The sequence below is a fragment of the Vipera berus genome, assembly GCF_964194415.1.
Source record: "Vipera berus genome assembly, chromosome: 6".
Taxonomy (NCBI): Eukaryota; Metazoa; Chordata; class Lepidosauria; order Squamata; family Viperidae; genus Vipera; species Vipera berus.
In genome coordinates this window covers 10,479,421-10,506,523 of record NC_138208.1, presented here as the reverse complement: position 1 = coordinate 10,506,523, position 27,103 = coordinate 10,479,421, and the positions used below count along the sequence as shown (strand labels likewise).

Sequence of the window (27,103 nt, the reverse complement as noted above, 5' to 3'; positions counted from 1 at the left end):
TTAATCTCATTGCAGGGGGATTCCAAGTGGTCCAGAAGGGGTCAAATTTGGAAATTTTAAACTTTTCTGGGGCCAGTTTCAGGATTCAACTACTTCCATAATATTTTGTGCATCTAGTTTCAAGGTCAAAAGCCTTTGCGGATCGGAATTTTCCGTGCTGGCACATTTTGCACATTCTGACTAGCGGCAGCGAGTTGTCTTCTACCCATCGGTAGTTTCACACCATACAAACGGCGGAAGAATGGCAGAATAACGGAGTTGGAAGGGACCTTGGAGGTCTTCTAGCCCAAGAAAACGCAGAGGTTGGCAGCACGACCCAAACAGCCTGTAAGGAGCGGTGGTCAACTCAATCATGAGTTTTTGCCCATCGTCCTCACAGGGGCAACAACTCATCAGCCATTGTTATGACTCAGCATTGTGGTGTTCAACCTCACGGCGTAGAGACACTTTTTTCTGTCCCACGGACCTTCTTTCCGACGTGGTGCCAGGATCACATGTAGTTCTGTTCTTTTAAGAAGACACGCTCGGGCTGTTGGTAGGGTTGCTGGTTGTAGCCCTCCTTTTCCACCCCTGTCGGGTTATTCACTTGCTGGCTTGCTTTTCTTTCTGCTAAAACTGCTGAGCAAGGCATCAACCAGGAGCCTGGCCCGTACCTCCCATGAGGATTTTGAGAATACGTGCATTATTTGCATCCCTGAGGTTTCTTCATTTCACGAAAGGGCTAAATATTCTGAGTGTGTTAACAGTTCAGCTTAGGGTCACACATGCACACGTGCACTGCCTGTTGAGGCACGTGGATCTTGTAAGCCTCCCTTGCTGTCCACCTGGGTGTGCCAGATAGGTGTGGCTAACACAGGACAGATACAGCACAGGTCAATAGCCAGGAAAGGAAGGGACACCCCAAAGTCACAGCTGAGCAATGAGGCACAACAGGTTCTTTGGAATACACGGTGACCCAGTGGAATTTAAGGTAACCGTGAAATTCTACTGGCTCCAGTTCCCATTTGCTGTTTCTCAGTTGCACGCGCACACATTCATCCACACTTAGCCACGTCGACAACCCGACAAATTTGCCGATGTCACAAAGACAGTGTAACGGTACGTGGGAATGAACTTGGAAGGCAGAAGGGAGAGTTGTTGTCAGAATCCATTTATATTTCATTTCTAACTATCTCCTCTGATCTAAAACCAAATCCCACTTTCCCCTGGATTCTGCCATACTTCCAAGGGGGAGGGGGGATATGCATGCAGGTTTTATTGCTTTCACTTCCTCTATTAACCACAGTGTAACCTTTTACAATGTAACAAATTGCCTCCTATACTATGCATCTCTCTGAACTTCTTCCCCCTTACCAGGGCAGCTAGGAAAAGGGGGTGGGTGGGGGTGGGGAAGAAATACAAACCTCCGGGATCTGGTTTATTTCCCCCATCCTCAAAAGGAGGTGTGAAAGAGCTGTGGAATGATCGTCTGCAAACGGAACCGGATTGATGTTCTCTTCTCTTTCTCGCAGTGGACTTACCACCTGGGGATTGGCTGGTCTGAACCATCCGGATGAACTGTGGGGTGGGGTTTGCTTAGAGACAGTTTAAAATATCGATCTGTAAGGGAATCCCTCAGATCCTGTCTTTTTATGCCTGCTATCTCCTATTCTTAATAAAAGTTCCTGCTTGGAAGAAACTGTTTCCAAGGGTTCTGCTTTCTTAAGATGTGGGCTTGAAGTAGGCCCTGACATTCATAGTCCGGATAACCAGCATGTGAAAGGTTTCTCAGGTCATTGAAGGAGAAGAGGCATATGGGCAGCATGTCAGAAGCCCCCCCCCCAGTTTTCCAGAGAGTAAAAGGAAAGGGGGAGAGAGACACTTTCCAGCCTTGCGAGATTCTGTTGTGTAAGGTTATAATAAAGCTAGAACTGTGCTCCTAAGTGTGCTTCTTGTCTGGGCCACCTCGCAGGGCTGACACACAGGGAGGAAAGCAAAAATAGCAAAAGACCTTAGACCACACTTAATCAAGATTCCTGAGGACCTCAGCTTGGCAAAACAATGGTCAGCGAGCCACAACGTGAATCTCAGCCAGATGAAATACAAAGTCTTTGATTAATAAAAATCAAAAGTTATAAGATGGGGGAAACCCAGGAGCCATTTTTCTGGTATCTGAACATAGGAAGAGAAGGGTAGAGCTCCCGAAGACGAGGCACGAAGCGGTGACTTAAAATCACAAGAAAGCAAATTTCAGTTGGACATCAGGAAAACGTTCTTGGTGGTAAGAGGTGGTCAACAGCGGAACAGACTTCCTCGGGAACCAGTGAACTTCCCTGGAGTTGCTTGAACAGAGATGGGGTAGCCCTCTCTCGTGGACGCCTGCAAGGGGGTGGACCAGATACTCTTCAAAATCCCAACTAACCCTTGCACTTACAGACTCCACGAGTCTGTCCCTCAAGTTTCTGCTCCTTGAAGAATGTGAGTTTCTTCTTGGTAATCCAACTGTTTGTTTTTGAAGTTATGAATGAGAAGGTACAAGAAATTAAAGGCCACCCTTAAACAAGAAGCAGAGGTCTTCTGTCTAGGTCTATTGCATGGCTGTTTTACTTACTCTGCATTTGATTCTGAGCTAAATAAGGAGGCTGTAGGTTCCAAGTAAATAATGGCCCGGTTCGTGGTGGTCTCTGAGCTTGCTTATTTTCTTGCAGACGTTTCATGACCCAAACCAGTTAACAAACATTAGTGCCAGAAGATTACCTCTGATGATGTTACCTACAATGGGTCATGAAACGTCTGCAAGAAAGCAACCAGAGAGCACCAAGTTCTCCTTGTTTCAACTCTTGAGTTACAAACATTCCCTTTTATCAATAAATCATGACCTTACGGCTAATCGGTGCTTATTCTCTTGTAGATTTGATTATGACCACAGTTGAAGAAGACTCTGACACAGTGACAGTAGAAACCGTGAATTCTGTAACTCTGACACAAGATACTCAAGGCAACCTTATTCTTCACTGCCCTCAGGATGGTATAGAACACCTGTTATTTGACTGTATGCTTTCTCCATATTATTTCAAATTATAATCACTCCTCAGACCAAGATATGGGGCTTAGTTGCACAGCTGGGTAGGGTGGGTGGCATAGTTTTGTAATAAAATTTGGGAGAGAGAGGTTTTAGTGTCACATTTTCACTGGAATTTGAGTTTCCTAGAGGAATTTTAGGAATGTCCTTTAAAAAATTCAAGGTTCCGCAGTGAATGATTTAGGACACAGGTAGGCAACCTTGGTTCTTTTATGACTCGTGGACTTCAACTCCCAGAATTCCTGAGCCAGCATGGCTCAGCTTGGAAACCTCTCCCTTTTCCCTCACTGTGGCTGGCTCAGGAATTCTGGGAGTTGAAGTCCACGAGTCATAAAAGAGCCAAAGTTGCTTACCCCTGATTTAGGACTGGCATTTCATTAAGACACCCACTTCACTTACGGAATCCCACCCCTCAAAATAGACCATGATCACACTGCTGAAGCATAGAGTAAAAGGTAAAAGTTTCCCTCTGTCCACTCATGTCCGACTCTAGGACACTGTGCTCATCTCTCTTTCTTGGCCGAAAGCAATTTCCCTGGTCATGTAGCCAGCATGGCTATACACCAGAGGCGCACGGAACGCTGTTACCTTCCCACCAAAGTGGTACCTATTTATCTACTCGCATTTGCATGCTTTCAAACTGCTACTTGAGCAGGAGCTGGAGCAACGACGGGAGCTTACCCTATCGTGGGCGCTCGGGTCTTGAACCCATTCCATCAGCTCTCCATCTGACAAGTTCAGCATCTTTAACCACTGAGCCATCGAACCCATTCAGCCATTGCTGAAGCATGAGGATGGTGCAAAACCCTGACCCAATCTGGACTTTTCCCTCTAAAAAACCATTTTGGGGGGGGCGTCTTCAGGAGTTTTGAACCATTTTACTCCTTGAATTCAAATTGCTTGAGCCTGGAATTGGATGTGGGAGAACTAGACCAGATCAATTACCCACAGCTGTAATTAATTGCACCACAATTGCACAATAGGTTTGACGACTTTCTGTTGGAATTATGCAAACCAATGACAAATGGTTCCTTAGTGGTTTGATTATTGCAGACCAACGACTCTTGGAACCATTCGACTTTAATGTGTATGAAAATTGGATTAAAGAAAACTTATTTTAGTTTAGTTTTATTTGATTTCTATACCGCCCTTCTCCCTAGGGACTATGATGTTGTGGACAAAGTATTGTTTTTAGGCATTTTTTTAATTTTATTTTTTCCCTTATAAGGGAAGAATACACCAGTAAATGTTAGTTGCTGATCTCTGGGGATTGAAAAAGAGGTCTCGGATTTCAAGAGGGCCATGGATTGTGCACCCCATGATCAGCCTAGAGATGAAGATGCTCGTCTCACACTCAGAAAGTTGAGAGTGAGACTAGGCAGCGGCAGATGTTTCTCTATCACGGTGCAAAGAGAAAATATCTGCTATGAACTCCATGTAGGCATCAGGAAGGGCATCCGGCCAGTAAACGCTCAGCTCCATCTAGTTGTTCCAACTCCACCCCGAAACAAAGAGACTAAAGGGTCAAAAAAAAAGTGGATTGCACACCCCAGACCAACAGCTAAAATGTGAATATTTTTCAGGAACTTAAAACAAAACTGGCCTTTTCTCAATAACTACGTTTCTCCCTAGGAGTTCCAGCTGAGTGTCCTTGAATGATCTGCAGTAGGCAGTTCAGCATGAAATAACGTCAGATGTGGTTCCCTTCTGAGTTTTCATGGCTGTTGTTCTCCTTCTCTGCATGGGTATTTAGAGGCAGACGAAATAGGCTCCGAAGGCAGCATCGGACCTCCCCATAAAAGGCTTTGCTTATCGTCAGAAGATGATCAGAGCGTTGACGGCAACCCTCCATGCATCTCTGTCGTCGCGGTTCCACGTAAGTCAGGGGTGTCAAACTCAATTTCATTGAGGGCCGCATCAGCATTGCGGTTGCCCTCGGGGCCGGGTGGGTAGGGCCAGGGTGGGTGTGGCCTACTGGGTGGGTGTGGCTAGAGTGCGTATGGCCTACTGGGTGGGCATGGCCAGCTCTACATTGTTCGCATCAAGGGTGCCTATGGGGGCCTGGGCAGGAATGGGACAGATCTGAGGGTCTCTGGCAGAAGGAGGGTCTCTGGGCCAGGGCCAAGGCAGTGGGGGCCATTCCCTCACTGTTTCCAGGATGGCTTCACGGGCCGCATGAAACCACTTCACGGGCCGGATCTGGCCCCCGGGCCTTGTGTTTGACATGTCTGACGTAAGTGGTTCTTCTGAAGGATCTGCAGATGTAACCGGCTACAGTAAAAACATACAGGTGGACCAGGAGGGCTTGTGGGAATGTGTGGCAAGAGAATTTTAGTTTTACTGTTGAAGTGAGTCCACCATCCATCCTTCCTTCCTTCCTTCATTCATGTGCCACCTTTATTATTTTTAGAACAGCTCTCCAGGTGGCAAACATATGCAACACATCTTCCTCCTATTTTCTCCACAACATCCCTGTGAGGTGAGTTGGGCTGAGAGAGAGGGACTAGCCCAAGATCATCCAGCTGGCTTTCATGGCTAAGGCGGGACTAGAACTCACCGCCTCCTGGCTTCTAGCCAGGCGCTTTTATCACTAGACTAGACCAAACTGGCCCTGAATGCCTCAAGAAAATGGACGGCAAAACAGAAATAGCAGACACAGCTGACTGAAACATATTCATTGAGCCCAGTGGCTCCTGTGCATATGTGAGAAGAATATTTACAACGAAGATAACCAGTCCTACACGAGCTTAACCCTTTATGTGTTTTCCAGTTTCAGAAAGTGATCCAAGCTTTGAGGTGACCATGACTGCAACTACAGAAGTAGCTGACCATGAGGTGAACGAAGGAACGGTGACTCAGATTCAGGTACGATGCAGTTCTTGTGGTGTCCCGTCCACTCCTGGGGCACGGCTGCGTGGGATTTGAAAATGTAAAACGGTTGCCGTCAGAGCAATGGGTTTATTCTGAGAGTTGAAGCCTCTGAAAATTGTCTTAAGTTGAGGAGCACTGCTTTAAAGGTCTCCTCTCCTGTTTCCTTCTCCCAGATCCTTCAGAATGAGCAACTGGATGAAATCTCTTCTCTAGCCAACGAAGAAGTGTCTGCAGTCAGCCAGGCCTGGTTTACAACCAAAGAAGACAAGGATTGTTTAACAAACAAAGGCAAGTTTACATTTTCTATTTTGGGGAGTGCATTTCTGTGTCTTCCACAGGGGGGAATACCTGTGAATATTCAGTGCATGACAGAAAAGTATGACATTGTTTTGAGAGAAATTAATCCGTTTTATTAAAATAACTTGCGGACAATATGCTAGCTTTTTTTTTGCAATGAGAGCTAACGAATGTTTATATTTATTATTTATTTAGCCTATGTCTAAATTATTATAACTTGTACTTTATTGGATTCTCTGCCATTCTGGCATGCATCTATATATATTAAAATATAAATAAATGGTAAAGGTTCCCCCGCACATGTGTGCTAGTCGTTTCCGACTCTAGAGGCCGGTGCTCATCTCCGTTTCAAAGCCGAAGAGCCAGTGCTTGTCCGAGGACATCTCCGTGGTCATGTGGCCGGCATGACTAGATGCCAAAGGCGCACGGAACACTGTTACCTTCCCACCGTAGTGGTCCCTATTTTTCTACTTGCATTTTTACGTGCTTTCGAACTGCTAGGTTGGCAGAAGCTGGGATGAGTAACAGGCGCTCACTCTGTTACACGGCACTCGGGATTCGACCCGCCAAACTGCTGACCTTCTGATCGACAAGCTCAGCGTCGTAACCCACTGAGCCACCGCGTACACACACACACACACACACACACACACACACACACACACACATACACACACACATATATTTCTTGTCTAGAAATAATAGAAACTCTTCATTTCCATTTTGAGGCATTCGTTATCAGTGCTAAACGTCAACATAGTCTAGGCTGTCTGGCCTAGACTGAGGGGTTTTTAATTGGGTTTTAAAGTTTTAATTTTTGGGTTTAAATTTAATTACTTGTTTTAAAATTTTTTTAACTTTTGTATTGTATGGTTTTAATTGCCCTGTAAACCGCCCTGAGTCCTACGGGAATAGGGCGGTATAGAAGTCAAAATAATAAATAAATAAATAAACATTGGTGTACATATACGATTAAATTTGTTGTGCATATGAAAATATAACAGATAAGTGCTTGTGGAATTGGGTGCATAGATTTAAAACCACTTTGCTCACTTGGAAAAGCATTGAAAAAAATTATATTGTGATTTAATGGTCATCTCATATTTATTAAGTTTTAAGCCACCCAATAATTGCCATTCTCTGTCAGCTTGTACTAAAAAAAATAATGCTGTGGTGGCTGCAGACGGCTAAAATTTATCTGCTTGATTAGAAGTGGATCTAAATAAACTGTCTCCGCTTCCCTGTGCCAGTTGTTCCCCATAAGTTGAACTACTAGTAGGGTGTCTTTATGTGATGGCTTCTTTTCCATTTTTAAGGTCATAAGTGGAAACAGGGCATGTGGTCGAAGGAAGAAATTCAGATTTTGATGAGTAACATTGAGCGTTATTTGAAGGTTTGTGTTGCTCTCAATATGCCTCCAACGTGGGTCTCTTCTGTCTGATGGGTTTCAGAGTTTTCATCAGTGGGATTCCATAGAGTTTTTCCATTGTTGTTGTAAAGATGGGTCCCTTTAGCTCCGTATGTAAAGAGACTGCTCTTGACCTAAGTTTGCCGGAGCTTTTATAGCAGTGGATCTGGTTAAGCAACACCCAATGAACAAATGGTGCTTTTGTTTTACAGTGGGATTGTCTGTCCTTCTTACAGCCTTAAATCAAAGGCTCAGTGGTTGGCATGAAGCCAATGAATCTTAAATTGGGACATCCTGAAACCTCAGCTTGTCCCTGACTGACGCCGAGTCAGCCTCTTCTTAAAAGTACCTGAGAAGGCCGTTCGTTCCAATTCATTTTATCGGCCTGCCTCCCAAATAGAGAGAGCTATACAGAACCTTTTTTAGCCATATTTGTTTATAATCGATTTCATTTTATAGTTATGAAAAAAAGAAGATTACGGATTCGAACAACCTTGTTTCGATTTTAAAATCCATTAGAAATAACGGAGGTCGTTTCCTCCATGTTGATTTCGAGTGAAATAAATTTTGTACCTTTTCCTGGTTGCTAGTTGTTATTTTTCAAAAAGGAAAAAAAAATATTGCTGCCACCTCAGTTTAATCTCGCATTAAACATTATAGTTGTTATATTGCATAACTAAGCAATAGTATAGGTTCCTGGTTGTTTAGCACCATCTTAAACCTGCAAAATCAGATCCTGCCTTATTTTTCCAGAGGTGGTGGTTTTCCACTCCCATTTACCATCAGAAACTGGAACTGGCTGATTAGAGCAGGGCTCTTCAAACTTGGCCCTTTTATGACTTGTGGACTTCAACTCCCAGAATTCCTCAGCCAGGCACAAGTGCCTGGCTGAGGAATTCTGGGAGTTGAAGTCCACAAGTCATAAAAGGGCCAAGTTTGAAGAGCCCTGGATTAAGAGTTTGAATCGCCCTACTTATTTTGGGAAGGCTGTCCTGGAAAAAAACAAAACCAAAATCAGTTTTGACTCACTGTCAAGTGATGGGAAACTTAAATTGTCATCCCACTCTTAATGTGACCAGGCTCGTGGAATCAAAGATGCCACCGAGATCATTTTTGAGATGTCAAAAGATGAAAGGAAAGATTTCTACAGGACCATTGCGTGGGGTTTGAACCGGCCTCTCTTTGCTGTTTATAGACGAGTCCTTCGCATGTACGACGACCGAAACCACGTTGGCAAGTATGAACCTTCCTGAGGCTTGACCTCAATGGTAGGATTTTGAGTTGTCAACCAGCTTGAAGGTCAGGTCAACAGGTTCTAGCTTGAAGAGTAGAGCCCTAAAATGTTGGGACAGTGATGGTGTCATATGAAGGAGCTGACCAGAAAATTACTAAAAACAACAACCACCACCCTCTCTATAGCTGTGATTCAAAATCCCCAACGTTCATAAGTGAAGTGAATCTCCAGCTGAGACATTCATCTTCCATAGCACCTCATCGTATTACTGATAAGGCTAAACGTTTGGGAATCAGAGATATTTTCTCATGTACTGAAGTTCTATCTGAAGATCTGTGGGTAGATCCAAATTTAACTTCCGCCCATTCCTGATAAAATATCCTGAGCATCAATCCGGGCAAAGTGGAGGCGAGGTTCATTGGTGGTGTCTCCACATGGATAAATCATCCTTCACGTGAGGTCAGCTCCAACCCTTCTCACTTTCCATAAAGGCTTCAAGACCTGTCTCTGCCAGTTGGCTTGGGGCTCTAATGGAGGGGTATCACATGGGGGGGGGGCGGATGATAGATTAATAGCAGGTCCCCTCCCCTTCTCATCATCTTCCCTCCCTCCCCATCTTTTTAGCTAGGAGAGTTTTTGTAGTGTTGTATTTGTATTATTAGGTTTTATATAGCTTTATCTTTTAATATTGTAAGCAGCTCAGAGAACCACGTGGTAAGATGGACAGGTAATAAATTTTACAAATAAATAAACAATGAATAAATGTACTTTAAGTACGATTGTGTTCTTCTAAAAAAACCCAACAATGTGTAATATTCTGAAATTCTGAAAACTGTGGCTTGAATGACCATAAGGTAGTGAAGAACTGATTGCTAGTTTCATCCTATAGGACAGGGGTCTTCAAACTTGGCCCTTTTAGGACTTGTGGACTTCAACTCTTCAAACCTGACCCTTTTATGACTTGCAGACTTCAACTCCCAGAATTCCTCAGCCAGCATGCCTGGCTGAGGAATTCTGGGAGTTGAAGTCCGCAAGTCATAAAAGGGCCTAGTTTGAAGACCCCTGTCCTATAGTAATAAAGAGCAAATTACACAGCTTCCTTTCCTGGTGATCCTGATTAAAATCATGATTTCCAACAATCGGAAACTAGCCAATGGCACGCACGATGGGTGTACATTTACATCTTCAGTAAATATGCTGTTTACCTATTTAACAGGTATACTCCGGAAGAGATCGAAAAGCTCAAAGAGTAAGTTTTATTTAAAGCAGACGTTTGCCAGTAGTTCATACCCCATTCTGGAAACTTGGTTTCATCTTAGGTGGACAAATGAAGATTCATGAATTTCTATTCAAGAGAGAAAAAGAACAACAAAATGGATTGTGTGAATTAAATGCTCCCCCCAAGGCTAAGCTTGTAAGCCGCCCTGAGTCTTCGGAGAAGGGCGGGATATAAAGAATTTTAAAAAAAAAAATTGCACAGGACTTTGGGGGAGAGCTTTCAGCTTTATTTGGTGCAGATAACTTGATTAGAAAGGCTTTGTTAAATCTGTGCTCTATGTCATATAGAGTAACAGAGTTGGAAGAGACCTTGGAGGTCTTCTAGTCTAACCCCCTTGATCAAGTAGATCAGGCACCCTGTTCAGTGGGAAATTGAATGCTCCCTACTGCAGAGGCCTGACTTGATACTGGCTGTATAAATACCCCCAAAGCTCTCATTAATGCATGTCAAGAATACAGAGACTGGCCATCACCCTTTTAAAAAAAAAACCTCCCTTTTTATGACTCTATAACCCCTTAATTCGGGATAGAGTTGGGATATGACTAGATGGGCCTAAGCATTTACCGGCCAGATGCCCTTCCTGATGCATACACGGAGCTCAGAGCAGATTTTTTTTTGTGCCCTGAGAGGGAAACATCTGCCACTAGCTAGGATTGAACTCTCAACCTTCTGGTTGGGAGACGAGCGTCTTCACCAGTAAGCCACCACGTTGCTCACCAGCCATCATGCTTGTATATCTAAAAAAAGCAATACTGACAACTGCTCAAAAGTGAAAAGAGGGAGGTTACAAGAATGCCCTGTGAGCAGCTGATTACTGTGGCTCAATCTAAACCTTAAGTGTTTTTCCCCCCCACTCTGGTATCCCATTTCATTTCCCTCCCAAAGTTGCCTCAATGGGATTGCCTCATCCCTGCAGCACTGTGGGAGGAATCCTGGAAAATGGAGGAGATGTCACTCCTGTGTCAACTTTCAATATGGAGGCACCTCCTTCCCTCCCGCCCGCCCACTCCAGGGGTCAGCAGCAACCTGGTCTGTGTCAGAGGCCTTCAAGCTTTTCAGGGTGCAGAACTAAGCCAAATAATAGTCCTGGATGATTGAGCAAAGGCAGGGGTAGGCAACCTTGGCTCTTTTATGACTCGTGGACTTCAACTCCCAGAATTCCTGAGCCAGCCATGCTGAGGAGAAATGGAGAGGTTTCCATGCTGAGCCATGGTGGCTCAGGAATTCTGGGAGTTGAAGTCCACGAGTCACAAAAGAGCCAAGGTTGCCTACCCCTGGCCTAGGCCTAGGCTGCTTTATGACTTGTGGACTTCAACTCCCAGAATTCCTGAGCCAGCCACGCTGAGAGAAAAGGGAGAGGATTCCATGCTGAGCCATGCTGGCTCAGGAATTCTGGGAATTGAAGTCCAACGAGTCCTAAAAGAGCCAAGGTTGCCTACCCCTGAGCAAGGGGCAATGTTCTACCGATAGAAAACTGACTCCGTTCCAAGTATTTTACTTGCTTGTTTGTCTATTGCTTTTATTGTTTTGTGGAACGCCATCAAGTTCTTACCGAATCTTAGGATTCTGCAGAAACACACCCCCCCCCAGGGGGGGTGAGGAGGGGGGAAACAATCCTTCTCTGTTTGATTCCGTGTCTGTGGAGATTCTCAGTCCTCCGGGTTCCTGGTTGTCCCCACAGTGCTTTTTCAAAAGGCAACTGGACTTTGCTTTTCCTTTGAAGAGGTTTTGCTTCTCATCCAAGAAGCTGGAGAGTGGGGAATGGAAGGATTTATACATTTCCCCACCGTCCGGTCAGAGCTGACGAAGCTTCTGGGATGAAAAGCAAAACGTCTTCGAAGAAAAACGAGACAGTCCAGTTGCCTCTTGGAAAAAGCACCTTTGGGGTGAATCTGAGCCGGATGGCTGAGAATCTCCCTAGACGTTGATTTCATAGTCCTGGTCCCGAGCAACACTAAGCGCTTTTTTTCCCTTCAGTTTAAGAATCAAGCACGGGAATGACTGGGCGACGATAGGAGCTGCTCTCGGCCGTAGCGCTTCCTCCGTGAAAGACCGGTGCAGACTGATGAAGGACACTTGCAACACAGGTAGAAGCCTTAAAAGAACAGCCAAGGGAAACCTGGTTATACCGGTAGGCTGGCTTTGCATGCTAGGCATATCCATTGGCTTAAGGAAAATAAAGCCTCAGCGTGACAGGCTGCAGGATGTTTTTTCGTGGATTTATTTACCAAGCAACTAACAAAGCTTGGGAAAGAGACGCTTTGCAATGTGTGCTTGCATAAAAGGCACCTCTCTTCAAGGAATTAAGGCAGCTGTTTCTCTTTTGCAAGGACAGTGCAGCGGCTTCAAAAAAAACCTTTTCCCGGGTGTCTCTGCCAGGGGGAGGGGGCCAAATTTGGCATAAACTTTCAGGTAACGGAAAGCCAGGGAACCCCTTGCGAAGAAATCGCGAAATATCCCAAACGCACGACTGCTTTTTTAACAACCATTAGGAAAGAGGAGTTTCCTCCAGATGAAACTTTGCAAAACGCCTCTTTGGGATGCTTTGCGCACTCTTCATAAATTATATGTTTTAGGTTGCTGGCTTATTATAGGATATTAGGGTGTAGGGTTCTGTCATCTGGTTCTGGCGAAAGATTTTCTTCCATGTCTTCTGAATTGTGTGTTGGCAAGCACTTACTTGTCTTCCAGCAGTGTCCTCCCTTCCAAAACATTGCTGGTTTGCAAGGAGCTGTCCATGGTATGTCCCGAATTCATTCTGCTTGCTGTCTGATAGGAACATGGTTGCTGTTACCGCCCGTCTTCCCCACTGCACAGGGTGCCTCAGAAGGCCTTATCATATCATGCGGGAGGGTGCTGACATGTAGCTGTGTCCTTCCTTGCCCCTCTTATCAGTCTGCTGTTCTTCGGCATATCCTTCTGATCTAATCTGATCCGACCATAGATCGGTGAAACCTCCTTGTGTTACAGCTACAGATCACAAAGAGGCTTCCACTGGGATCTGTTGCTTCCTATAAAGCATTTCATCAAATACGGTAATTAATAATAATAATAATAATAATAATAATAATAATAATAATAATAATAATAATGATGATGATGATGATGATGTTGATGTTGCAAGAGACCTTGGAAGTCATCTAGTCCAACCCCCTGCTCAGGCAGGAAACCCTATACCATTTCAGACAAATGGCTGTCCAGTCTCTTCTTAAAAGCTTCCAGTGTTGGAGCATTCACCACTTCTGGAGGCAGGTTGTTCCACTGGTTAATTGTTCTAACTGTCAGGAAATTTCTCCTTAGTTCTAGGTTGCTTCTCTCCTTGATTAGTCTCCATCCATTGCTTCTTGTCCTGATTTCAGGTGCTTTGGAGAATAGCTTGACTCCCTCTTCTTTGGGGCAGCCCCTGAGATATTGGAACACTGCTATCATGTCCCCTCTCGTCCTTCTCTTCGTTAGACTACTAGACATACCCAATTCCAGCAACCGCTCCTTATATGTTTCAGCCTCCAGTCCCCTGATCATCTTTGTTGCTCTTCTCTGCACTCTTTCTAGAGACTTTACAACTTTTTTACATCGTGGTGACCAAAACTGGATGCAGTATTCCAAGTGTGGCCTTACCAAGGCATTGTAGAATGGTATTAACACTTCACGTGATCTAGATTACTGTTACCTCTTAAAACAGTTTAAAAAATCGCAGCATACCAAAATGTGCCATTTAGAAGTTGGCTATATTACCAATTGTCAACAGGAGGAGAGTAAAGTAGATAGAGTTGGCAGCTCTTGAGTTCTGTGGGCCCTGGCCTGTTCAGCTAACGGCAAGGGATTGTGGGAGCCGTCGTTCAAAGTACAAATAGCCCTTGGGTTACGTTGATTCATTCAGTGACTCTTCAGTGTCACAGTGACACTAAATAAGGGGGACCAGTCCATTTGTACCTCACCTATTGGTGGGGTTTTTTTTTCAACTCTGTTTGGTCTCAGTCACTGCTTCTATTGAACAGCGGGTCCTGATCAACAAGCCAGAAAGTTTTCTGGGGGAAAATGAGGGGACATAGGAACCTCTCTATTTTCCCGTCCTCTCACCCAGTGGTGGGATTCAACCAGTTTGCACCGGTTCGGAAGAACCGATGCCTAATTTTTTCTTCGGTTCGGCGAACCAGTTACAATAAATCTTGTCAGGCGCGTCGTACCAATGATGATGTCAATGGGATGCACGTCGCACCAGTGCTGACATCAATGCGGCAAGTGTTGTGCCAGTGATGACAGTGTGAGGTGCATCGCACCGGTGATGACAGCAATGTGATGTGCATCGTGCCGGTGGTGACAATGCGAGGCGCACTGCACCGGCGATGACAAGTATGCAAGGTGCATCACATGCCGGCAATGACAAGTGTGCAAGGTGTATCATGCGCCAGTAATGACAAGTATGCAAGGTGCATCACATGACAGTGAACAGAACCAGTTGTTAAATTATTTGAACCCCACCGCTGCTCTCATCTCCTTCCCCCAATAAGCCTAACATAAGGGGCTCAGTTCTGGAGTCGGAGGTGGGGGTTTTTCTCCCCCGTGCCCTGCATTAAATCATCCCTTTTATGGTTTCCAATTCAGGGAAATGGACCGAGAAAGAAGAGAGGAGACTAGCAGAAGTGGTCCACGAATTAACCAGCACCGAGCCTGGGGACACCGTCACGCAAGGGGTCTCTTGGGCTGCGGTGGCAGAGCGGGTGGGCACCCGGTCGGAGAAGCAGTGCCGCTCCAAATGGCTCAACTACCTCAACTGGAAGCAGAGTGGAGGCACGGAGTGGACCAAGGAAGACGAAATCAACCTCATTCTTAGGTTTGTGCCGCCAATCCCTAAGTCTTTTCTCTAACCGTTGACAAAATAGGTCCCAAGTTTCAAAAATATTCCATTTCTTCTTTTTTTTCTTTCAACCTTAAAGTAAGTCTGACCCTTTCCGCGCAGTCTAGTATTTTTTTTTATTATTGTTGTTTCTTCTCCTGGTGGTGTTCCTTCGTTCTTCCAATATTGTGCAAATACAATTCTTGCCCTTCCTTTTATGTGCATTGTCCAATCTTTTTTATTTATTTATCTATTTTTGAAAGCCCCGTGAAGGCTAATATTTGTAAAAAGGAATCATTTCTTTTTTCTGCCTTATCCTGTCAGAATAGCAGAGCTAGAAGTCTCTGATGAAAACGACATCAATTGGGATTTGCTGGCTGAAGGCTGGAGCAGCGTGCGCTCACCCCAGTGGCTTCGTAGCAAATGGTGGACCGTCAAGAGGCAGATTGCAAACCACAAAGAGGTTTCGTTTCCCGGTAAAGTTTCTAATAACTCTATTCTTGGCTTGCTATCGGACCGGTTGGCCAGATCCACAAGTGAGGGGTTTAGTCAGTATTTTCTTGCACAGTGCATGTCTTGTAGGAATCTTCCCAGACAGGCAGACGGCACCTGGGCCTGACTAGATAAGGTTCAGTGGCATTCAAGTTTGGGGGGGAAGGGCGTGGTGGACCTTGCCCTGTTGTGCCTACATAAAGATTCCAGACTAATTCCTCTCTTGACTCTTCCTCCTGGCCTGGCCAGTCTCTCTCTCTCTCTCTCTCTCTCTCTCTCTCTCTCTCTCTCTCTCTCTCTCCAACATTTGCCCCAATTTTTAAATTCTCCCATCACAGTCCACACTGAATAATGCCCCAGTTGGTTGAGTGACTGAAACTGCTAAAGTGGGAAAGAGATAACTAAAAGAAGGTTGAGACTTTAGACTCAGGAATGTTTCTAGCCCTTCTGCTTTAGTTGGAGAGTTTGAGGATTCACGCCTCTCTGTGGGAAGTCCTGACGTGTTCTCTATAGAGACAACTTTGGACGTCTCCTCCGGTTGCTAACAATTCAGGGATGGGGGAATTGTTCCAGTTAAGGTGCCTCCTCTTCCTCCAAGAAGCTGTTGCATTCTGTTGCTTTGTTTGATTTGACCTTGAAAGTTGAGTTAACTTGCAAAGGAAGCCTCCATCTGAACACTTCCAACGGCTCTGTTCCTAGCTGGGGAAAAAAATTGGCCGCTTAAATGGGCCGTCTCAATGATCATGGAAGGCCTCTGAGCTTTACACCCCACCCACCCACCCCCCAAACGACCAAAAACACCCCATTTCAAACTCAAAACAATTTTTTGGAGCTTGAATCAAGACTTCTAAAATTGTGGGAGAGTTGCCATTTGAAAGATTGACCTCGGCCGTAGAGAGAAGCTGGGTCTTCCCTCTGGTTAACTTGAAGATAGCTGAATAAAATAACTAGTGTTTCAGCCATCTGATCAGTTCTTTCAGCATTTCCCAAGCTTGGCAACTTTTAGATGGGTGGACTTCAATTCCCAGGATTCCCCTGCTAGCATGCTGCCTGGGGGGATTCTGGGAGTTGAAATCCGCTCCTCTTCAATTTGCCAAGCTTGGGAAATGCTGAAAGAAGTGATCAGATGACTGAGTGGCTGAATACCACAGTCTTCCAGTATCTCAGGGGCTGCCCCAAAGAAGAGGGAGTCAAGCCATTCTCCAAAGCGCCCGAAGGCAGGACAAGAAGCGACGGATGGAAACTAACCAAGGAGAGAAGCAACCTAGAACTGAGGAGAAACTTCCTGACAGTTAGAACAATTAACCAGTGGAACAACCTGCCTCCAGAAGCGGTGAATGCTCCAACACTGGAAGTTTTTAAGAAGAGACTGGACAGCCGTTTGTCTGAAATGGTATAGGGTTTCCTGCCTGAGCAGGGGGTTGGACTAGATGACCTCCGAGGTCCCTTCCAACTTTATTATTATTATTATTAATAATACAAAACCGCTCTCGGATCCTCTTCACTCTAACTTGCTATCCCTAATATGTAATGTAGGCTTCATCACTCTTGGTCCCCGTTATTTTTTTTTATTAACAAACGTTTACTTTGATTTTAGTTTCCAGCAGCCTTGAATGACCTTTTTCTTCCAGTTCTTATCAAAGGTCTGAAGCAGCTGCACGAAAGCCAGAAAAACGCTCCGGCACACCAACTTCCAGAGGCGAAATCTTTGCCTGGGCTGCCGAATCCTCACGCTGGTTCTGGGGTTCAGCATGTCCAGATTCGCGTGGCCCGTTTAGAAGAAAGCTCGGTCTGCCCTCCTGCTTCCGTGGCAGCCTTACAGATCCCACTCCAGATCACCCACGTCTGTAAGTCACCAAAACTCACCAGGTTTTACTGGTGTTCAGTTCAGGAGAGGTTAAACCAGGAACGTTTATAAAGTACAAATATCGCTGGTTTATCTTGCACGGCGCTAACCGCGGTCACCGTTTTGCATTGAACGAGGATTGCACGTTTTCACTCATTGCAAACGAACGAGATCCAGGGAGGGGTCAGGACGAAGGGGTTGGTCTTTAGCCATGGGGGCTCCCTTCGGACAAGGCTCATTTTTCAGGCCAATCTAGTTTTACTGCTTTCCTGCTGGGGGGAAAAATGGAGAAAAGGCAGTACAAACAGACCTCCGCTTACGACAGTCCATTTAGTGACCATTCAAAGTTACAGTGCCACTGGGGGAAAAAAAAGTGACCATTCAAAGTTACAGTGCCACTGGGGGGGAAAAATGGTCGTGACCATTTTTCACACGACCGTTGCAGCATCCCCAGGGCCACGGGATCAAAACACAAGACGCTTGGCCGCCAACTCATTTTTATGACGGCTGCAGGGTGTCCCGGGGTCACGTGATCCCCTTTGGCGACCTTCCGACAGGCCAAGTCAAATGGGCAAGCCAGATCCACTCCCAACAACCGTGTTACTAACTGAACAACTGCAGGGGCTCACTTAACAACTGTGGCAAGGAAGGTCGTAACGGGGGGGCCAAATTCGCTTAACAAATGTCTCCCTTAGCAATGGAAATTTTGGGCTTGATTGGGGTTGTAAGTCCAGGACTTCCTGTGCACAAATCTACAAGTCAAACTTTCCCATGCTTCCCATGTATATAATGCTGGGAATGCAGACATTCCCCACGTCCAGTCTCCTTTCTGCGTGTTCTCTCCAGCCGACGTGGTGCGAACAAACATTCTTTCTTAAAAATGCGGCAGTGCATCACCCAGGACTTCTGTCTCCCGTTGCTTTTAGTCTGTGCAAGCTTATAGCCTTGCATATTTTATGCTGTGGCTTTTCAGATTCGCTTGAGCCTCTGGGTCTCTCTGCAGAATCTTTCCTGGGTACAGACAAAACTTGTGGTTCCTCCTTTGTTCTTTGAAGGCATCTGTTGGGTAGACCTTAGAATGGATTAATGAATAACACTGGGTAAGACCCCTGACTCAGGGGTGATCGTAAGCAAACGAAAAACATTGTGATGTTCCGGACTAAATCTTTCTGGCTCGCCGAGACTGAGGGAAGAACAAGATATGAATCCGTTGCAAACCTAATCCTGGCCAATGTTTGTTTCGTCTTTAAAACCCTATCCTACATGGCCCCATTGCTAATATTCATTAACGCCCCTGCATTCCGTATTGCCAAGAAGATGACACAAACGCGGTCCCGAAGTTATTCAGAGCGGACCTCGATTTTAACAGTGGCTTTGACCTTTTCCTTTGTAGTTAGTGAATTGATTTCTGGAGACCCTGAAGATTTATTGAGTGGAGAACAGCATTGCACAGATGCGCACAGAGAGAGCATTGGAAAAGAGCCATAGGTGGAACTCAAAGGGCTTGGGATAGTTCCGTTAGCCAAGGCAGACTGCTGATCCTTCTTTGAGGATGGACTGCGATTTAATTATTCTTCTGAAGCTAACAAGATCCGGCCCATGGAGCAATTTGTGGTTGGGAGTCTTCCCAGAGACCTGTTCAGACTATTCCAAGCTTTCGCAACGGTAGCTTCTTAATGTACAAACTTGTTTTCCTTATTCCTGCTTTGACAACCCAGGTGCCTGTTCCGTTTTACATTCTCTTGCAGTTTACCGTGCTTAGAACCTATTTGCTGATTTGAATCTTTGGCCCTGTTTTGTTTTTTTCTTGTGCAGCTTCTGCCGACTCCCCCGCTGCTTCTGTTGATTCTGAAACTATCACACTAAACAGTGGGACTTTGCAGACTTTTGAGATTTTGCCAGTAAGTAGTACAGAGTTGGCTTGATTCTATCCTTTTGCAGTGAAAAGATATTGACCGATACGCTTAAAGCCCTGGTGCAAAAAAATAGAACCTGGATCCACCTCAGCATCTCCCATTCTGATACTCTCATCCGATTTATTCGGAATACAAGTCCCAGAATCCTCAACTGGTAGGCAGTATAAATTACCTAGTTTGTCATACCTTGTTTGAGTTACGTTGTTATAACTTTGTCAAGTGCAATTTCTTTTCTGATGTCTCACGTGGAAGGAACCTCGCCGGGACGGCCATTAAACATATGACTTCTTCTCTTTCCGTTCTCACCTCCGTTCTTAGTCTTTTCATCTACAACCAACTGGAACTCCAGGCACCTACTTACTCCAGACCAGCTCATCCCAGGGCCTGCCTCTGACCCTCACCACCAGCCCTACTGTGACCCTGACGGCCGCTGCAGCCCCAGCCTCACCAGACCAGATCATAGTCCACGCCTTGTCCGTACGTATCGAAACAGTAGACCACGGGGACCCGGGAAGAGGGGATGACGGAGGGCGGGTGGCTTAAGAGACGTGTTTAGTGAGTTAGGCTAGTTGTGACCGATTTCTAGCAGTGTCACCAAAGAACATCCGGGGTGCATCCGTTTTGCTTTGCAGCTTGTTTGTTTGTTTATATCCTGCCTTTTATTACTATTTTTACAACCAACGTATCCAACACATTTTCCTCCTCTTTTCCCCCACAACAACCCTGTGAGTTGGACTGGGCTGAGAAAGAATAACCAGCCCAAAGTTACCCACTAGCTTTCATGCCTGAGGTGGCACTAGAACTCAACATCTCCTGCCGATTGGCCCAGATTCACCAGCTGGTTTTCATGGCTAAGGCGGGACTAGAACTCCGTGTCTCCTGGTGATTGGCCCAAAGTCACCCAGCTGGCTTTCATGGCTAAGGCAGGACTAGAACTCCGTGTCTCCTGGTGATTGGCCCAAAGTCACCCAGCTGGCTTTCATGGCTAAGGCGGGACTAGAACTCCGTGTCTCCTGGTGATTGGCCCAAAGTCACCCAGCTGGCTTTCATGGCTAAGGCGGGACTAGAACTCCGTGTCTCCTGGTGATTGGCCCAAAGTCACCCAGCTGGCTTTCATGGCTAAGGCAGGACTAGAACTCCGTGTCTCCTGGTGATTGGCCCAAAGTCACCCAGCTGGCTTTCATGGCTAAGGCGGGACTAGAACTCCGTGTCTCCTGGTGATTGGCCCAAAGTCACCCAGCTGGCTTTCATGGCTAAGGCGGGACTACAGTAGAACTCCGTGTCTCCTGGTGATTGGCCCAAAGTACAGGCTTGGCAGAGAGTCACATTGGCCATTAGGCAACATTCCAACTCTTAACAGAAGGGATGGCATTTTGCTAGCCAATATACAGTAGTGGCCAAAATTGTGGAAACCTTAGTGTACAGTAGACCTTAGTGTACACCATTTTTTCTTCTAATTTCTTTATAATTGTAGCCTTGTTCACCTAATAATACTATTTTACATCACTTTCTGGGCAACCAGTCAATTCTTTGCACCATTACTTTAATTTTATTACATTTTACAAGCTCACTAAATGAAAGGACACAAAAAAAACCCCAACCAACTTGATAGCGATCACATAACACGCTGAGAAATGTCCTCCTCTCAGCTTCAATACGTGACATCAATAACTGAATCCTGCCATGATCTGATTGGCTCATTGCCAAAACAAGGCGACACCCGATTGGCTCTCTAAGCACTCGTGCTCATTGGCTACAATCAGATGGAGGAAAGCTACCTGATATCAAGCTAAGCAAGTTGTGCTTCCTTTTTCTGGCTATTTGGCTACAGCTTTTCGTAGAATACAGTACAGATAATTGAACAAACCATGTTGCATTACATTCTTGATTAAAATTATCTTCCCATTGATATATAATTTTATGGTACTGCTCCCCAAAAAAGTGGTGTTTATTAGCCGTCAAACCTCAAAAATACACTTTCCCCAAAAGGTTTCCACAATTTTGGCCACTACTGTATTCCTCACCTGCAATGTTCTCGAAGGATGTGACAAATCGGTCAATATGAAACAGCGCAATGAAACATGATGCTTGTAATTCCGAATTAAGAAATGCTTGACAGGTGGAAGTTATATGTACCATTATCGTCCCTTCATCTTTTTAATATATTTCAGCGCATTTGGGGTTGAAATCCATGAATTTCCCACGGCTTCAGGTATTAAAATCCATGAACGCAAAACTTGAATAAACAAAACTGCACTCCTGTATTTCGCTATTTAATTAGTGAAACGCCACAGTGTTTCCTTGTTTAGAGCCAAGGAACGGATGCGTGTTCAAATCTGACCTTAGAAATTATGCGGAGTGTACCGTTTCACTGAAAAAAACACCATTTACTGTGCTGCTGTTGTTAGTTGTGAAGTCGTATCTGGCCCATCGCGACCCCATGGACAACGTTCCTCCAGGCCTTCCTGTCCTCTACCATCTTCCGGAGTCCATTTAAGCTCACGCCTCCTGCTTCAGTGACTCCATCCAGCCACCTCATTCTCTGTCGTCCCCTTCTTCTCTTGCCCTCAACCTTTCCCAGCATTAGGCTCTTCTCCAGTGAGTCCTTCCTTCTCATTAGGTGGCCAAAGTATTTGAGTTTTAGCTTCAGGATCTGGCCTTCTAAAGAGCAGTCAGGGTTGATCTCCTCTAGGACTGACCGGTTTGATCGCCTTGCAGTCCAAGGGACTCGCAGGAGCCTTCTCCAGCACCATAGTTCAAAGGCCTCAATTCTTTGGCGCTCAGCCTTTCTTATGGTCCAACTTTCACTGCCATACATTGCAACTGGGAAGACCATAGCCTTGACTATACACACTTTTGTTGACAGGGTGATGTCTCTGCTTTTTAGTGTGCTGTCTAGATTTACCATGGCTTTCCTCCAAAGGAGCAAGCATCTTTTAATTGCTTGGCTGCAGTCCCCATCTGCGGTGATCTTGGATCCCAGGAAAATAAAATCTGTCACTATCTCCATTTCTTCCCCATCTATTTGCCAGGAATTGAGAGGGCCGGATGCCATGATCTTGGTTTTTTTAATGTTTAGTTTCAAAACTCTGCTGCTAAGATCTGCTATTTCTGCCTGAAATAGTGGTATCATCATTATCATTCTTTATAAAGTCACAAAACCGTATTTACCCAGTAGGGAGGCAAACCTTTTGTCTGCAATAATTATCTGTGCCACTTTGCATTCGCTGAGAAGACTTGGAGAAGCTTTTGAAAACAAAGGAAACGGCAGGAAACGCACATGATTACATGCAAATGAGCCCCCGCAGAGCGTGGAAGATTAAAGTTGCTTGGGAAGGATTGTGTAGTAAAAATGGTCTGAATTGGAAGTGGTTGGGGCACACAGATCAGCGAATTTGGGAATCACAGGTGGCAGAAGCAACTAAAATACAGGTAGAGGGCAGTGGGGGCACCACAATAAACCTCTGCGTCTCACACACACAAACACACATAAGGGACAGCGCTTGGATGGCAAGGCCATTCCTATCATCTTGGCTGCCTTTATCCCCTTCTGTAGATGCCGCTGTAAGTGAGGTGCCTTATTTTGTAAGCCACTAATGTTTGTCTCTAGTTAATTCGGTCATGTTGGAGGAGACTCTTGAGGGTCCCTTCAGCTGCAAGGAGATCCGGTCAAGTCAATCCTAAAGGAAAATCAGTTCTGACTCTCCTTTGGAGGGATAGACCCTGAAGCCGAAATACTCAAAATACTTTGGCCGCCAAAGGAAAGAGCCTGCCGTTGGGGAAGATGGAAAGCAAACGGAGAAGGGGACAACAGAGGACGAGATGGTTAGATCAGAGGCCCCCCCAACCTTTTGGGCACCGGGCACCGGTTCCGTGGAGAGAGCGTTTTCCCGCAGACCGTAGGGTGCGTGGTTTTCTGTGCTACCTGCATCCCATGGATTTGGCTTTCCTTGTTTGTGCACACTGGTTGCTGGCATGCCGCGGCCCGGTACTGGTCCATGGACCAGGGGTTGGGGACCCCTGGGTTAGATGGTGTAATAAATATAGTATAGTATAGTATAGTATAGTATAGTATAGTATAGTATAGTATAGTATAGTATAGTATAGTATAGTATAGTATAGTATAGTATAGTATAGTATAATATAATATAATATAATATAATATTAGTTGGAAGGGACCTTGGAGGTCATCTAGACCAACCCCCTGCTCAGGCAGGAAACACTTTCCAAATTGACACATCTTTATTTAACCATTTAACCTTTCCCACATTCATCCTTGGCATCATAGTGTTAAGGTGAGAGCCACTGACACTCCCTCTAAGTGTGGGTCCAACCTATGCCACTAGAATAATGGTTAGTAATGATGATGGTGATGATGATGGAAGGGAACTTGGCGGTCTTCTAGTACAACCCCCTGCTCAGGCAGGAAACCCTATACCATTTCAGACAAATGGCTGTCCAATCTCTTCTTAAAAACTTCCAGTGTTGGAGCATTCACCGCTTCTGGAGGCAGGTTGTTCCACCAGTTAATTGTTCTCACTGTCAGGAAGTTTCTCCTTAGCTCTAGGCTGCTTCTCTCCTTGAGTTTCCGTCCGTTGCTTTTTGTCCTGCCTTCAGGGTGCTTTGGAGAAGAGCTTGACTCCCTCCTCTTTGTGGCAACACAACATGAATTTGGGCAAACTCTGGGAGAGAGTGGAGAACTGGGGGGGGGGGAACTGGCGTCCTGTGGTCATTGGGGCTGCAGAGTTAGACACGGCTTAGGGACTGAACAACAGCAGCAATTCTGTCGATGCCTGCTCATTGCTGTGTGTGCTTTGCCTTTTTATGTCGGTGTGGATGTCATTTCTGGCAGGTAGGTAGACACGTATCTCCCACGCATGCATTTACTGGAGTGGTGGGGTTTCTCCAAGATTAGACGCAGCTGAAGGTGGCAGTCCAAACCCACAAGGAAAGGAAGCTGGTTTGATCTGCATCTCTTTTTCTCCTTTCTTCCTTGGTGAATGGGGGGAATTGCCTTCCTTTGGAGCAAAGGTGAGAGATGAGGTGGCTGATTCCCAGTTTCCATTTTCTTCTACAAATATTCCTTTGCTTTAAAAAAACAAAACCTGGCGCTGAGCAGCCAGTATCCAGCTTGCCAAAGGAGATAAAAGGCAGCCTTGCAATTTCTTTGCCACCTTTGCAAATACAAAACCACCCTTTCCCACAGCCCGAGCACCTGCTGAACACAACGGAGAACGTCACCGTGCAGTGTCACACGCCAAGTGTCATCATCCGCACCGTGGCAGCCGAAGACATTTCTCCGCCCATCAGCCAGGCAGAACTAAGCGTCGATTCGGGCATGCAGCCCGTCGATTTGGCGGACACGCCAGCCTCCCTGGAAACGGACTCTTTCCCAGATGACCTCCAGCCCTCCAAACTTCCAGGGGAAGAAGAACCCCCTCCTTTCAGCGCAGTCAGCTCCTCCAAATTTGGCAGCCGAAACAGCCCGGAGCTCATGGGAAGTGCAGGAGTCAATGTTCTGAATTCGGATCTCAAGCGGGAAGAAAGTCGTCCGTCAGATTTGGCCGCCACGTATGTTTCCGAGGTAAGAAAACCCACTCGTCAATATAGATTTAGAAAAATGGCAAAACTTTTAGGGAAAGAAATTACATGTCTTACAAAGAAAGCCTATGTAAAATGTTTTATAGATGGCACTCGCCATCATTAAGGTTAGCGAAAGTGTTTAAAAATATGTCAAATAAATGTTGGGACATGCAAACACAAGTCAGGTACTTACTATCCTGTATAGTGGAACACGTGTTAAAGCAAAGAGGTATTGGACAAAATACGTACTTGGCTAGAAAAGATGTTGGGGAAAACATGTAGATTTTAAACCTGAACTTTTTTTATTGGGTATAATGCCAGAAAAGATTGTTAAAGAAAGTGTATACCTGATTTTACATGTGATAACAGCGGCAAGAATCACATTCGCACAATACTGGAAAAGTGAAGAAACCACCACCAGAGGAAGAAATAATTTAAAAAAAAAAAATACTAGAATGTGCGGAAATGGACAGACGTACTTTGAGGTTGAAAGAAAAAGAAGGAACAGAATATTTTCAAACTTGGGACTTATTTTTATCAATGGCTGGAGAAAAGAATAAAGGATTAGGAATTAAATTTGTATTAGTGAATGATAAGCTCAGACAACACGTTTGTTGAATAAATACTCCTGAATTGCCTGAAAAAATAATAAAACTTTACCAAAAGAAAACCCACCTGTAAACCCTCGGAGCTGAAGTTTATGAATCCAGAAGAAAGGGTTCTCCAAATCCAGCAGAAATGTGAAACTGACGTTAAATGTTAGAATAGTGAGAAAATCAAATCCCTCTTAACCTAGTTCAGCTCCTTGACTAGTTGATCTCCGCCGTGCATTTAAAAAAAGTCTGTGTTTCTACCAAGCAGTTAGAATTCTTTTATTTGGCCAAGTGTGAGTAGACACACAAGGAATTTGTCTCCAGTGCAGAAGCTCTCAGTGTAAGCATGTACAACTGAGTAGTAAGTCACAGATCCCAAGTCATACTTACAAATCATAAGATACAAACAAGAAGTGATAAACCAAAAGATTCCAACAGGAGAAAGCAGTAGGCAAGATGAGAAGGCCAGAAGGATAACGGCAAGACAGCCCTACTACGTGGCTAAATATTTTTAGGCACAAGACAGTGCCGTGGGAGTTAGGTGTTATTATGTTACGTTATTAATAGCCATCACGCTTTGCCTCTTCACCTGGTGGATACAACTTCTATTTGCAGGAATTTGCCTCTAGCAAGAAGCGTCGCTCGGCTTGGATTTGGGGCGGCGGATTTTTGGAAAAGCCTTTTTTATAAATAAATAAATAAATAAAATTCTGCCGAAATGGCTTAGCAGAGTTGTTGTTGGTTGTTACGCAGGATCTGGGTTCTCCCACAGCCGAAGAACGAGTGGAGCAGTCCGCCCTGGATGGAGCCGTTCTCGTGCCTTCTCCCCAAAGTTTTATCCAGACATCCGGTGATATAGACGGCGAATCGGTGCTGCCTCTGACAAGCTTAACAGGTAACAAACGCTCCTAAATCTGAAGTCGGTTTTTTTCGGGGAGAGGGGGTGTCTTTTTACTTTTATTTTTGTATCCTCTCCTTTACCATTTTCACAAATAAGTTGAAGATGGTGAACGTCTCCAGTACACATTTCTCCTCCTCCTCCTCCTTTTCCCCTCAATTTTTCTTGTTTAGCGTTAAAGCAGCATTTTGGGGGAGCTTCAAAGCCTGCTGTGCTCCTGACCGAAGTGTGCAAAAGAGCCGAGAGTTGGTTTCTTCCGGGTTCTGTGCGCCCTTCTGCCTCAGTACAGGTGGTCCTCAACTTACCACAACTGAGCCCAAAATGGAGGTGGCCAAGCCAGAAATTGGGTTTGCCCCATTTTACGACTTTTCATGCCAAAGTGGTTGTGTGAATCACTGAAGTTGTTAAGTTCGGAATGTGATTGTTGAGTGGATCTGGCTTTCCCCCCTTGACTCTGCTTGGCAGAAGGCCGCCAAAGGGGATCACGTCACACACACACACACACACACACACACACACACACACCGGGACATTGCGAGCCCTCATAAATATGAGTCAAGTGTTTGAATTTTGATCCTGCGACCCCAGGAATGCTGCAGTGATTATAGTTGTGAAAAACAATCATGGGTCACTTTTTGCAGTGCCGTTGTAACTTTGAACGGTCACTAAATCAACTGTCGTAAGTCAAGGACTAGCTGTATTGAACTTTTGGTAAAGATGAATGGGGTCTGGAGAACATCTGAACCTTGCAAGGACCATTTTGAAGATTCTGCGCTTCTAGCAAAGGA

The 27,103-nt window shown here is 45.2% G+C and overlaps 1 protein-coding gene across 3 annotated transcripts in view; it reads left to right on the top strand.

Annotated features, from left to right (window-relative positions):
* DMTF1 (cyclin D binding myb like transcription factor 1) overlaps positions 1-27,103 on the top strand; it is a 32,730-nt gene that overhangs the window by 4,457 nt on the left and 1,170 nt on the right. The window contains exons 2-17 of one of the 3 annotated variants that reach the window (XM_081331955.1): positions 2,891-3,031; positions 4,815-4,937; positions 5,472-5,540; positions 5,832-5,926; positions 6,106-6,220; positions 7,546-7,622; positions 8,717-8,874; positions 10,088-10,120; positions 12,128-12,237; positions 14,756-14,984; positions 15,312-15,463; positions 17,111-17,326; positions 19,141-19,226; positions 19,560-19,718; positions 24,448-24,825; positions 26,171-26,312. In XM_081331955.1, the coding sequence (XP_081188081.1) occupies positions 5,864-5,926; positions 6,106-6,220; positions 7,546-7,622; positions 8,717-8,874; positions 10,088-10,120; positions 12,128-12,237; positions 14,756-14,984; positions 15,312-15,463; positions 17,111-17,326; positions 19,141-19,226; positions 19,560-19,718; positions 24,448-24,825; positions 26,171-26,312 (1,918 nt within the window). In that variant the 5' untranslated portion in view covers positions 2,891-3,031; positions 4,815-4,937; positions 5,472-5,540; positions 5,832-5,863. The remainder of the gene's footprint in view (positions 1-2,890; positions 3,032-4,814; positions 4,938-5,471; positions 5,541-5,831; positions 5,927-6,105; positions 6,221-7,545; positions 7,623-8,716; positions 8,875-10,087; positions 10,121-12,127; positions 12,238-14,755; positions 14,985-15,311; positions 15,464-17,110; positions 17,327-19,140; positions 19,227-19,559; positions 19,719-24,447; positions 24,826-26,170; positions 26,313-27,103) is intronic. The other 2 variants (XM_081331956.1, XM_081331954.1) reach the window with 2 other exon arrangements.